At 37.9% G+C, this 14,199-nt stretch overlaps 1 protein-coding gene across 2 annotated transcripts in view; it reads right to left on the bottom strand.

Annotated features, from left to right (window-relative positions):
* sh3pxd2b (SH3 and PX domains 2B) overlaps window positions 1-14,199 on the bottom strand; it is a 44,558-nt gene that overhangs the window by 27,780 nt on the left and 2,579 nt on the right. For both annotated transcript variants that reach the window (XM_065287606.2, XM_065287605.2), the window contains exon 2: window positions 4,408-4,488. In XM_065287606.2, coding sequence (XP_065143678.1) covers window positions 4,408-4,488 — 81 coding nt within the window. The remainder of the gene's footprint in view (window positions 1-4,407; window positions 4,489-14,199) is intronic.

Here is a 14,199-nt window from a genome sequence, read left to right on the forward strand (position 1 = left end):
GACAGCCAATCAGATCTCATATACAGTCATAGAAACTCTGCATGCGGTGGATTCACTATTGAAAGGAAACGTGAAAAATCCTGTCAAAGCTAATGAAAAACTCCTGAATGTAGTAAAAGAACACCCCAGGAGTTAATACAGATTTGCGTGGCGGCCTGTTTTGTCAATGATAAAGAAACACAAAACAGTTATTTAAAACAGCAGCTTTAGTCAGCCCGACACAGCTTTGCTTATCCAATCATAACAGTTGACACTGCAAATATGCAAATCAGAACATTAACCAAGGGTTTAGTGTGAAACTTCAGATTTAGAATACTCATGGTTATCTCTTAACGCCTGCTATAGTATAAACAAAGCCATATATTTAGTCAATATTTTCTCTTGTGTTGATCAGATGTCATTTTTTATATATCTTAATATATTACCATCAATGACTTTCTGGAGGGTTTTGTATTTTACAGAGATTTTTAATCAGTCAGATGATTCATAATGGCATCCTAACATAGCTTTAAGATCTGATTACTGACAAACACGGGCAAATCATAGCAACTAAAACTAAACCTGTAGATGATCTCATCTCTAGTACTCCAGGAACACTGCACAAAGCAATATGGCTTTAGAAAGTATACAGGCATTTAATATTGTGTCTGTATAATTCAAGCTCAAGAAAAGTATTAAAGTATAATTGGGATCAGTTTCTGAGCGATTTTCTTTTCTAACTGATGAATGATAAACCATTAACAGGCAAATCTATTTAAGGGTCATTTTACAGAAGCGGCCACTTTTGGTATGGCAAGATGTTTTAAAATGTATTTCTTTTTCTAACATTTAAACTTAGACCACATTATTAGATTACTCTTTGACTATTAGATAAGAAACATAAATGACAGCTTAAAGATTTTTTTTTGTGTGTTTGTACTTCAAGACTGCATGGACCTTTTTTGTCACTGGTGTTACCTTACTTCTCTAGCAATATTAAAGCTGTTTATGAAATATATATATTTTTTCAGCTTCAAAGCTTTATTCTTAAGTGTAGCAGAATTCAATGAATTCAAATTTATCATTATGTCACAAGTGAAAGATTTTATTTCATGTGAAAGAAAAAAAAACACAGTAACACCAGTGACACAACAAATCACCAGTTACTGGCTGCGTTTACACTTGGCATTAACATGCGACCTGTATCCGGATGTTGTCCACATACACATTGAAAAGACAAGTGTAAACGTGTCTGTGATCAGAATGTTATCCGATCTGTGTCCTGATGCAGAGGTAGTCGAGGACGCTTTGTGATCGGATCTCATTGTAATGTAAACGCAATCCAGCCATCGTATCTGCATTTACAGGTCAATGTCACACAAAACCCCGCCCACTATCATCTCCTCTCACTGCTGTCAAAATAGGACGTTAGGTCATGGAGCGCAGGTGAGAGACGCATAAATTCATATTTGTGGAGCAATGCTAGCTACGCTTAAAAGTATCTTAATAAATCGACATTCAAAAGCATTTTAACACTGCTGACTGTATTTAAGTTATTCAGGCATATGTTACAACTATTCATAGTGAGATTTAATATTTAATGGCAGAATTCAGGATCGTCGTTATAATGTTTGAGTTTCCATGGCGACCAATCAACGTGAATGTTGCGCTTCTTTCTGGTCAATCGGCGGTTTCTGTCTCATTTAACACATTTTAAGTTACTTTAAAACACGTACAAACCATAATAACATTAACCAAATACATTTAGTCAGTGTTGCTTTTATGCCAGGTTACTTATATGTGTTTGTAAATAACATTACTTCTTACGCACTATGAACAGGAAATTGTTAGCTCTTTTAATTAAATCATATTATTACCAGGAAACATAACTAACAACAGTTTATGGTTAAAATAGAAATATACATATAAGTTCAGGCAGAGCCAAAAGCCCGTTATTAAGGCAGAATAAAACAGTGGAGTCGGTCATGTTTCACACGGATTTTGTTGTTGATCAGTCAAGTTCAAGTTCAGGTAAAGTTAAACAGAACATTCATCCGCGGTGCGGACGCTATAAGGCTTTTAAAGATAAGGCTTTTAAGGCTAAAAAATATAACGCTTTAAATGTGAAAATCACGGTTGTTGGGGTTGCTAGTTATTCTCTGTTGTTGGCTTCTCAGTAGCACTGTACAATACGGGATTGCGGTTAGCGCGAAAACCCTAAATCATGTGGCTAAAGACAGCTGTACCCATTTTGATTGACAGCTATTCATCCAGCGCGGCTCCCCACACGGTATCCGATCACACATCCGGATACAGAAGCCACTTTGATGTGAACAAATGTAAACGCGCCGTGTCCTGATATACGGATGATCGGATCTGCGTGAACGGATCACCGAGATCGCATGTTAATGCAAAATGTAAACGCAGCCACTGATGTTCAACTGCATTTTACAAAATTGCTGCTGCAAAGTATCAAACCACATGTTGTCAATCATTGTATATTCACTAAATTAAGTAGTTTAATCCATTTGGATTCTAGTTTTTTGCAATTCCCAAACAATAAGGGAGGTCATACCAGTGACTTAAACTAAAAGCTTCATATGAAATCATGAGATAAATGAGAAGATTTCAGATAACTGAAAAGAGACAGTGGACTTATATGGGCGTCTCTTCATAGATCTACAGGAAATTGAAAGACGAAAGTCAAGTGATGTCATCAATGTGATTTTTATTTAAAAATAAGAGCTTTTTTGTTAAACGGTATAGTGACACAACTCCAGGGGACTACTACTTTCATTATATATTTTATAATATTCATTTAGCATTTTGTTTTTTAATGTAATTTACATAAAATATTTGATAGTTTTGAACCCATTATTGTATTTTAAATGGAAGAAAACACTATTTTTGATCTCAAAATAAAGCATTTTCCCTCTGTACATGACTGTGGGGACGAGCACTTCTGTGGTGCTTGGAATTCGAATTAATTAATCAAAATCTAATATTGCTACATTGATGGCTCAAGAAGGTGTAATTTTTCAAATAACATATTGTTTCATTTTAAAATATAAAAATTTCAACTCTAAAGTGTTTTTCAAGTGTAATATTTCTGTAAAGGCTAGGGATAGAAAAATTGACATTTCCGTAGAATGACCCTTAAACTTTAAGTGCAAGCGCATTTGAAATGACAGATGACTCGGTGGAGAAACTCATTACTGAGGTCTATAACATAAAATGACCTCAGGTATCCAGTGCTTATGCAGTTGTTGTGAAATTGAATACATAATCCTTTTTATTCTACTACATTGATTTTTCTCTAACTTTATGCCAAAAGGTAAGGTATTAGATTACACAAACTACTAGATTCACTGTTTAGAGTTACGCAAACACAGCTTGTTGAGGACATATGCTGCTTACCCGCTGTGTAAATACAACAAGAACAGCATATTTATACATTCAATGACATGTGAACAATTACAAGTGTTTTTGGTTAATGCCACCATTGAAAGTAAAGATTTGCGTGAGTACTTTGCCTCCCCAGTGAAAAAGCATAAAGTTATCGCTATCGTCTAGTGGTGTGGACGCTAATATAGTTATTGTTATAGTTATTGTTATAATGTGAATGGGCCTTAAGACATAACAGATTATATCTGCGTGAATTCTTGTTGAAACAGATATTTTTAAAACTGTAATTCTGTGTAAATGTGTATTGGGGTCTGTGCATGCTTCAGACGTGTCAGTCAGTGCGAGGAAGATCGTTTTCGAGTCTTCATAAACCAATGGCTTAAAAAGAAACAGATCATCTGAGAGAAACACACAGACCTTCGTGTGAAATCAATGCTTTGACTGTAATATAAAGACAAGATCACTCATATTATGCAAAATGCTTAACATTGAAGGAGAACAATATGATGATGACATGATTTATTATTTGCTTTTGTTTGGTTTGTTTGTAACTAATTGAAGTGCCTTTAAAGAAACCCCTTAAACTTAAGCATTAACTTGTGCACAGATTGGCAAATAAGCTCGCTGATACATGAAAGCAGTCAGGAAACTCTCATCTCACTGGACACATATATCTATACAATTAGGGTGTTGTAGGGCTCTGCGTTTTTCAAGTATGACTCAAATTTGTATATTTGCTAGAAAGTTAACAATTGTGGACATGGGTACAAAGGTACAAGGTACAAAGCTCTGTAAAGGAGGGTTAAATCAGCCTTGTTTAATCTGATAACAGATCAGTTCTAGTCAATGTGGACTGTATCTCATCTAAACACTAGCACATCTACTTTCATTCTGAGCACTCCAAATACAAAGTATATCATCACTAACTCAGTGTTTAAAGGTAAAGAACAGCGACACAACAACAGTAGACTGCAAAACCACATTTATCTTTGGTATTATAATGAAACTAGTTTAAAAACTCACCTGAAGATCAAAAAATTTACTGTAGCGCCTGAAAATGATCTCATTGCTCCCATCAGTCCAAGAAACTTTGATGACATAAACCTAGAGTAAAAAAGAGAGAGACTGATTGGTAACCCAAAAAAACGAAGAATTTTTCTGCATTAACAAATTATTACACATAGTTATGAACTTCTAATTAACTCGACCCCTGATCTTCACCAGAAACACAAGAGAGTCATGTTTCCAGATGTACTTTAAAGATGTGGGCAGAGATACTGAAGAGCATGGAGGTAAAACACTGAGATATATTTTGGGGGTATAGACATTAGAGCTGGGCAAAAAAATCCCCTGCGATTCTCCGATGCTCATTTGTCTCATCAGTAAAGCCGATTCAGGGTTTTATAACCAAATCACCAAAACTACCAATCACAGAACCGGCTTTACTGACGAGATACGCATGAGAATCCCAGGCGAGTTTTTGCCCAGCTCTAATAGACATACAGTGGGACTACTGTATATAAAACATCATCAGATTGAGTCTGTGTGTGCCTGTGTTCACAGTCTTAGGGACATCTCTAAATTTCCAATGCCAGCAGTATTGGACAGGTAAACCTGTTGTTTTCACATTTTTAATGTTAGCTGGTGTCCATTAGCTCCTCATCAAGGACACAATACTGTAGATCTGCACAAGACAGCAGCTTGGTGTGTTTCATTCAAGATGATACCATGAAGTATTTTTTGCATAAATGGCTGCCTGAGGAAGCCATCTTCCTATTGAGGCCGTTCCCTCACTAGGGTCCATAACTTGATCTGAACCAGACATCCCTAAAGCCCCCTTGACATCTGTTTCACGTTATACTGCTGGAATCTGTATGAAGTACTGTCATGAGTATTACCAGAAGCTGACCACCACAAGATAATACCTCAGGATGAGGAGCTGACACCTTTCATTTTATAATTATTATCAGAAAGCTTCACAGGACAGCACATGCAGAATGCAGTAGAGCTGGGTATTGTGACCAATTTGTCCATTCCATTTGATTCTTCTTTATATGTTTTTTTTTTATTTAATATTGATGTCTCATTAAAAATGTAAAATTTTACAGACATGGAATCTTTAACCTCCTAAGACCTGGATGTCCACATATGTGGACATGACATTTTCCTGACGCACGGGCTGCAACTCTTTACAGTAAAAATAGAGAGCATAAAGATGCACGCGCTGTAACTCTTTACACTTAATAAAAAGAGCACAAACACGCACGCGCTGCAACTCTTTACAGTAAAAATTGTGGGCGCAAAGACGCACGTGCTGCAACTCTTTTCAGTAAAAAAGAGAGCGCAAAGACGCACGCGCTGCAACTCTTTACAATAAAAAAAGAGAGCATAACGCGCTGCAACTCTTTACAGTAAAAAAGAGAGCGCGAAGACGCACGCACTGCAATTCTTTACAGCAGGGTCGGACTGGAAACAAAATTCGGCCCTGGCAATTTCCTCGTGGAACGGCCCACCACTGGACCGACGACACCCCCCCCCCACTCCACACACAAGCCCACCGATACCAAAATCGCCCCTCTAACCCAATGCTTTGATTTATTAAACATTTATATTAATTTCACAGTATAGTTAAAATTCAACCACCTCAAACTCTCTTTGCCATGAACAAAGCTGACACTGTTTGTCGAAGCACCACAAAAACACTTGAATATTTTTGCACTGTTATATGAAGCAATACTTGTGTAGATGAACCCTTTTATCAAACTCTATTGAATACAATAACATGTAAAGTATATTAATGATAGACAGTGCAGGTCTATAGATTATAAATGTGACCGGTGTTATAATGGTTTATGTAGCTTTCTTCACTTTATATTAGATAGAGCAGAAGCAGTAAAAGTGCCTCTCTTTCTATTTCTCTCTTGGAGATTAAAAGATTACCATCTCTTATATCTAAAATGTTTGCTCAGAAAGCAAAGATGGTTAATTAATAATATTTATAAAAATATAAGAAAGAAAGTGCATTGTGACTTTCAAAACAAGAGCCAGTTGTTATAGCCATAGAAACCAGAGCTTTAACGCATTAGCGCCGACTGGTCGATCAGACCCAGGACCCGAAGTAGCATAATTAAACTGGGACCGACCGAGACCCAACTGCCCCTTTAAAACATAGACCCGGAACTGTACGGGTCCTCTGTGAAGACCTCTAATGCATACAACTCTGCTCAAGTTCAGAAACATGGACACAACGTGACACTGAACTTGCCTCGGCTCACAGCCAATTCATAGAGAAACAGAGAGCATGCGAACACATACCGAACTCGTTGGAATAGACACGTGCTCGCCTCGCACGCAAATGTCATTATCAAATAGTGTCATTATTACGGAAGAACAAAAAAAAGTTATGCCAGATATATTTGGGCGGTTGTTAATATACCTGGGCGACTTTTTCTCGCGGATCTTCTCCGCTCCCCATTTCTTCTTTTTGGAGCCTCTGTTGTCCATAATGATTATTCTTAAGTGCAAGGCTAAATGATGCGCTATCATCACTGTATATTTCCACATAAACCCAGCGGCTGCTTGGACAAATCCATTTGAGGGGTGGGGCATGGGTGCGCGATCGTAACACACACTGAACCTGTCACGAAGAAGCCGAAAATATTTTCCTATCACCCGCCCCCAAAGCCAAATGCAACTGCATTTATACATGACGGGCCGAAAATAAATAACTTAAACATTTTGGCATGAAAAAAAAAATCTCGGAGGCCACCGGCCCACATGTCGAGCGGCCCACCGGGCATTTGCCCGGTTGTACAGATTACCAGTCCGAGCCTGCTTTACAGTAAAAAGAGAGCGCAAAGACGCATGCGCTGCAACTCTTTACAGTAAAAAAAAAGATGCACGCGCTGTAACTCTTTACACTTAAAAAAAGAGCACAAAGACGCACGCGCTGTAACTCTTTACAGTAAAAAAAGAGAGCGCAAAGACGCACTCGCTGCAACTCTTTACAGTAAAAAAGAGAGCATAAAGATGCACGCACTGTAAGTCTTTACACTTAAAAAAAGAGCACAAAGACGCACGCGCTGCAACTCTTTACAGTAAAAAAAAGAGCACAAAGACGCACGCGCTGCAACTCTTTACAGTAAAAAAAAGAGCACAAAGACGCACGCGCTGCAACTCTTTACAGTAAAAAAAGAAAGCATAAAGATGCACACACTGTAACTCTTTACACTTGAAAAAAGAGCACAAAGACGCACGCGCTGCAACCCTTTACAGTAAAACAGAGCACAAAGCACTGTAACTCTACAAAGCTAATACAGAAAGAAACCCTACCAAATCATAATCCATCTCTTCAAGCTGACTTGAGTACAGATAACTGGCATGCATTTGAGTTTTTGACATCTGCCGTCAAACACTTGGGTGTAAACCAAACACTTGTTAAGTGTCCTGAAAAGTTTGCTCTGAACCAGGCCATCTGCTCCATTTCTTTATTATTTTACTAAATATACTTCACCAGGCCTGTCACCATATCAAACTTTACTACACGATTACTGCACCCACTGGTTTATAACCAGTGTGGCTCTTCAAGCTCAATTTTTAATGTTCAATGTTTTAATTTTCAACTGAATTGTTGATATTATTGTACTGGTGTGGGTTTTTTGTTATCGTTTTGTTTCTGTGATCTTTGTTAGGTGACAGAAGAAATGAGAAACATCTGTTCAAGTCGGGAGGCGGAAATTAAATAAAATTGTTCCTTAGAAATGCGTGGCGGGCAGTGTGGGGAAGTGACATCATCTCCTACTGCCTGCTTGAGATCTCACTTGTTTGATCTGTCCTATGATGTAAACTTACTGATGTGCTAACAATCATAGTAAAGACAAATACACTGACTGAGAAAACATTTAGGTGAGATAATTAAAAAAACAGTGTCTAAAAATACCCCCCCCCCCCCCCACACACACACACATAAAACCCACACACTAACCCTGAAATAAAATTAAATCCTCCATGTCAGGTAAGGGGGGAATTTCCCCTCTATTTTCCAAGCGTTGGCTACCAAAGAAACCACACTTGCTGCATTTTAAAGCTGCCGTTTTTCATGATCCCATTTTTCAAACTTTAGTTAGTGTGTAATGTTGCTGTTAGAGTATCAATAATGCAAAATGATAAAGCTCAAAGTTCACTGCCAGGCAATGTATTTTCTTTAACAGAATTCCTATTTCAAAGCCTTCAGCGAACGGCCGGTTTGGACTACAGTCCTCTACTTCCCGGTTGAATGACGTTAATAAAACAGTTTTTGACTAAAACTCCACCCACAGGAATACGTCAGTCGCCAGCTTTGGCTCAAACGGCGCTGCTAAGCTAAGCTGCTGTCGAATCACAACACACTAAACAAACTACACAATCAGAACTCGATACGCATTTCTGAAGGAGGGACTTCATAGAACAAGGAAAACATCTGCTCGTTTTTAAAACAGCGCTATAGAGATAAGTAAATTCTGTGAAAAATACTGCGTTTTTACATACAAATGTTATGTTTCCAATTTTGAATATTTCCAAAATTCTCCAAATAAAGGTCCCATGGAAAGTTTCTGGAAATTTACCTGAAATGTTTAACCCTATTTTGAATATCATGGTTATTGACAATATCTGTCTATTGTGACCTAAAACAATATCATACAAACACTGCTGCCATCATTTGGTGCAGTTATTCTATTCAGTGGCTTGTATCATGAGTGTTTAAAACTCTGTGATAAACTACAAATAGTTAAAGAAAGTTTATCAAGATTCCTGCATTCAGTTAAATTCAGCTGTAATGTGTGGAGCTGTTTGAAAGGAGGAAAACAGAAATGATAAATGTGTTAACCCTAAATACAATCACAGTAATCAGACTGAGGTATAGTTGCGAACTAATCAAAGATATTAAAATGACATGACACTTAATTCTGACTGGACACTTTACACACACTGTAAGACTGTTTCATTTAAACCAGCAGGATTTAAGGTATCACTGCCTGTGGTACTAATGTGTGTGGAGTCGACAATACTAAGTTATATTCAAAATGTCTAACCTAACAGCAAACATCAGACCAAAACTGATTGTATATTGTTATATTCTTATGTGATGCACTATTTTGTATGTTGTTGTTTTCCTGCCTCGGGACTACAGGTGAAAATTAGCATTTATGCTATAACCTGGCTCATTTACAGTCTTTAAAGGAATGTTAGACTGTTCATTAATGTGCACTGTCCCGACTAAATAAATAAATAAAATAAAATATGTAGTCATGGCTGTTAAACAGTAAAAGGGTACTCATTATGCCGCTTTTCTATGTCTTGAACGATACTGTTTTTGTGGTGAACTAGTATAAGGTTTCATGGTTGATTGGTAAAAAAAAAACATTATTATTCACATATTTTTTATTATTGTTGTGCTTCTCTTCCTGGTCTGTCTGAAACGCTGTCATCGTTCAAGCTGGCCCAGTCTGATGTGATTGGTCCGGTCTGTTGTCACTCACTTAAGGGTGTGTATCAGAAATGTCCCGCCCCTTACTGGGAGGCATGCGCTGTAGATCTCTAAGCTGTAAAGAATGGCATCAGTCCAACACATAGAGCCATATTCAAGCTGAGAGTCCGGCTAGAGTCACTTTTATAATGGTTTGGGCTTTGCTAATGTGATGGAGGATTTGTGTGTTTGTGAAAATCCTGGCCGATTATGAAATCTAGTTGCATCACAAACTTGACAGATTTTCTTCTTGTAAATCATTTGAGAATAATGGCACATCACACACTACAGGATAAAGGATATTAAGATTAGCACTTCACGTCAACTCAGAGGAAAGTGAATTTAAAGCAACACTATGTAGTTTTTTTACCTTTAAATAATGTCTCTAAAATTATTTCAGTGATAGAACAACTTTTAACTGGACAAATTGTACTGTTTTTGCAACCTGAGCAGCCTTGTAGCTGCTACAAGCACACTCTGAAAGTGGCGGTGGAGGGTAGGAAACACAGCCCCGCCCCTCCCCCTGCCTGCAGAAGAGTGTCTGATACCAGGCACTGTTGCGCTTTTCAACCACATGGGGGACCTGTAAGTCATTTTTACATGGAAACTACATAGTGTTGCTTTAAACAGACAGAGATTCTGGTGCATTTCATTCACCTCCGTCCCTCACTGTCTATTGTAAAAGTTTGAAAATCCTAAATATCAGACATGTTTGATATAATAAGGCCTGCTCCGATTTGCTTGCAAGCAGATCTGAATTTGATCTGTTAACGTCACACTTTACATGATAAATCTGTGCATAGTAACCGATCGAGCTCCAGGAACCAAATTTATTCTCGGATTCGAGGTAGGGAAAAACATGGGTTACATTTGGGTCGTTTTATTCAAGTGTTGTAGTCAAGACCACCTAAAACCAAGACCAAGTCATGACCAAGACAGGCCGAGACAAGACTAAGACTTTGAAGTAGGGATGTAACGAGTAATCGTGCAAATGTGCGTTTTCTCAATGAATGAATTACGGTGAAATGCCGCCACTAGGGGTGTGCAAAAAAATCGCTTCACATTTGAATCGCGATTCAAGCTTTGCCGATTCAGAATCGATTAGTAGAATTCCAAAAATCGATTCATATATTTTTTTGTAATGCCGTGTTACTATTGTCCTGAAATGAGTTTATCTCAGTATTCCCATAGATGATGCTGCGTCAAATTCACACTGACGCCTGCACACTCTTGTCACAGTGTTTCCCACACACTGACTTTACTTATGGGCGCGCTGCCTAGGTATATTAACAAGTGCCCAAACATATCTGTGATGATGATATGGTTCCGGGTTTGTATTTTGAAATGGACAGTCGGGTCCGGGTCAGTCATAGTTAAATTACTTCGGGTCCCAAAGCCTGATTAATATTGTGTGTAAAACCTGTGTCGATCGTTTCTATGGCGATAACAAATGGCTCTTGTTTTGAAAGTCACGACCACGCGCTGGATTTTCTTTCTCCCATTTTTTTATACTATAATTATTAATAAACCATATCTTTTCTAAAATCTAACAAGTTTGCACAGAGATGGTAGCAAAAAGACAATGCTAATGTTAAGCCCATTGCATTGAACGAGCAAAGCTCGGATTTAGCTTTTTTTTTATCGACAAGAGAGAAATAGAAAGAGAGGCACTTTTCCTGCTTTTGCTCTTTCTAATAGAAATATTATAACACCAGTCACATTTATAATCTATAGACCTGCACTGTCTATCATTAATATACTATATTATTGTATTTAATAGAGTTTGATAAAAGGGGTCATCTAATTGCTTCATATCAGTTTTTATTTTTGCATAAAGACATAAAGTAATAACTACATTTAATTTCTTGGGGTTTTTTCTTTAAAATTGTATATCTACTACAATCAGTCACATAGGAAAAAGTAAACTACATTTACAAACTGTGAATCGTTTTTTAAAATCGAGAATCGTTTTTTAATCGAAAATCGATTTTGAATCGAATCTTGAGCCTAAAAATCGGAATCGAATCGAATTGTGAAATTTTCTGAATCGTGCACCCCTAGCAGCCACATCCAAAAGCCAGAGGGCGCTCTCGTGCAGAAACTCCAATTGTGCCACAGAAGTAGCAGCATTACAAACGCTATTCCAGGAAATGTCTATAAGAATATTTATATCGCTGGCCTTCAAATTGTTTCAGGTATTTTCATTATAATAAAGAATATTTTGAATGATTTTGTTTAACGAGTGTTGCTTTTTTAAATGCATGTTATAAACGACTCCGACTCATAATGATTTTAGATTGATAAGGACTTCCTACTGACCAAAACGCCATAGTACACGCACAAGCTGTTGCAGCCTTGCGATGCAGAATCGATTTTAGACAGGTCTTTTTAATGGGACACGCGATTTAGGGCATTTTCACATTAGCACTTTTGGTGCGCACCCGGGTTCGATTGACATCAGAGTTCGGTACATTTGGATGATGTGAACGCTGTCTTCCGAACTTGGGTGCGCACCCGCGAAACGTACTCGAGTCCGCTTAAAGAGGGTGGTCTGGGGTTCGTTTCATGTGAACTCCAGATCGGTTCGCTGCTAATGTGAGCGCAATCGTACCAAATCGCGGAAGTGAACCGCTGTTAATTACGTATTATATGGAATGTCCCACCAAAACAGACGTGTGTGTTTGTGTGCGTGCACTTACCTTGACAACAAAATGCATAAAATGCTTGCCTGAGTTTTGTTCTTATTTTTTTAAACCTTTGGTTTTGTTTTCAAAGAAATAATACAGAAACGCACTTTCGTCTGTCTGCCGCAAACATACTAAAGTCGTTTCGATGACAACACGGTCTGTCCGCCGACGTCAATTTTTGCGGAGGCATTCAGAAATCATCTCTCTGCTTGCAGTTAGTCAATCACACTTGTCGTCTTCTCGTTTACAGCGGTTGCCAAGCAACATGAGAACGCGCCGGCTGCAGCTTGATGATGCAAGCGTACCGCGGTTCGGATGCAAAAATAATATGTGAACACAGTCCATGGGGGGCACGGGGAGGGGGAGCAGTCGAACTCGGGTTCGGACCAGGCAATCGCACCAAATGTGAAACCGTCCTTATAGTTACATCCTTACTTTGAAGGGTCGAGACCAAGTCAAGACCAAGACCAGTGCAAGTCACTGCATTAAAATACTTATGATAACATGTGGAATATGCATATGATTAGGCACTTCTCATGTGTGTGTGTGTGTGTGTGTGTGTGTGTGTGTGTGTGTGTGTGTGTGTGTGTGTGTGTGTGTGTGTGTGTGTGTATGCCATGAGAGTAGTTGATCAAATAATTTAAAAAAAAATGTCACAGTAAAAATCTGTAAATTATAATAATTATTTAATCATTACTGATCAAAAATAATTTTGTAATATGCCATCAGTTGTGGTCTTGAAACAAAATTCTGAGTCCTCATCGTCTGAGGCCAAGAAGAGATCGAGTAAAAATGTGGTCGATTCCAAGATGAGACCAAGACCTTTAAACTAGGGATGCACCGATAGGATTTTTTTGGGCCGATACCGATACCGATTTAAACAGACAACTTCTGGCCGATACAGATGCCGATATTAAACACTTGTATACAATACTATACAGTTGGTCTATTAGCTAGTTTATTTCTGCATCAAATTATTTTTACTGAACATGGATTGGATCTAATTAACATTCAACTGACCAACATAATAAGAGAGGCACAAATTAAGCTAAAACAAATATGATAAGAGAGCATGACAACCTTCAAAAATGGTTTTTGCAATTCAGCATTTATTTTATTAACAACATTAACACATTTTTTTTTTACATATAATGGATTTCTTTATGCAGTTAATTAATAAACAATCGGTATCGGCCTTTCTCGTGCTATTGCCGATATGCCGATGGTTTCAAATTCATCAAAAATCGGCCGATAAATATTGGCGGCCGATACATCGGTGCATCACTACTTTAAACCGATCTCGAGTACTACAACACTACAAGTAACACATTGAATTGAAGTTTCAAAGCTATGTTTTCATTTTGTAGTCATTTTATACATATGAAGGATTATAAGGGAATATGGCTGAACATAATGAATGTTAGTTATCTCATCACAGAGCTGTGGGTGGAGAAGAATTGCGAGGGCTGAACAGAGACTTATAAAGTGAAACAAGTGAGCCCACAGCAAATACTACATAAGCATTTAGTTGGTGGGCTGGCATGTGTAGGACTGCAATTATCAAAACTGCAGATTATTCACCTTGATATTGTAATATTGTAAGATTTTACATTAAAGTTTTAA

Source organism: Paramisgurnus dabryanus, chromosome 18 (assembly GCF_030506205.2).
Source record: "Paramisgurnus dabryanus chromosome 18, PD_genome_1.1, whole genome shotgun sequence".
NCBI classification, from domain to species: domain Eukaryota; kingdom Metazoa; phylum Chordata; class Actinopteri; order Cypriniformes; family Cobitidae; genus Paramisgurnus; species Paramisgurnus dabryanus.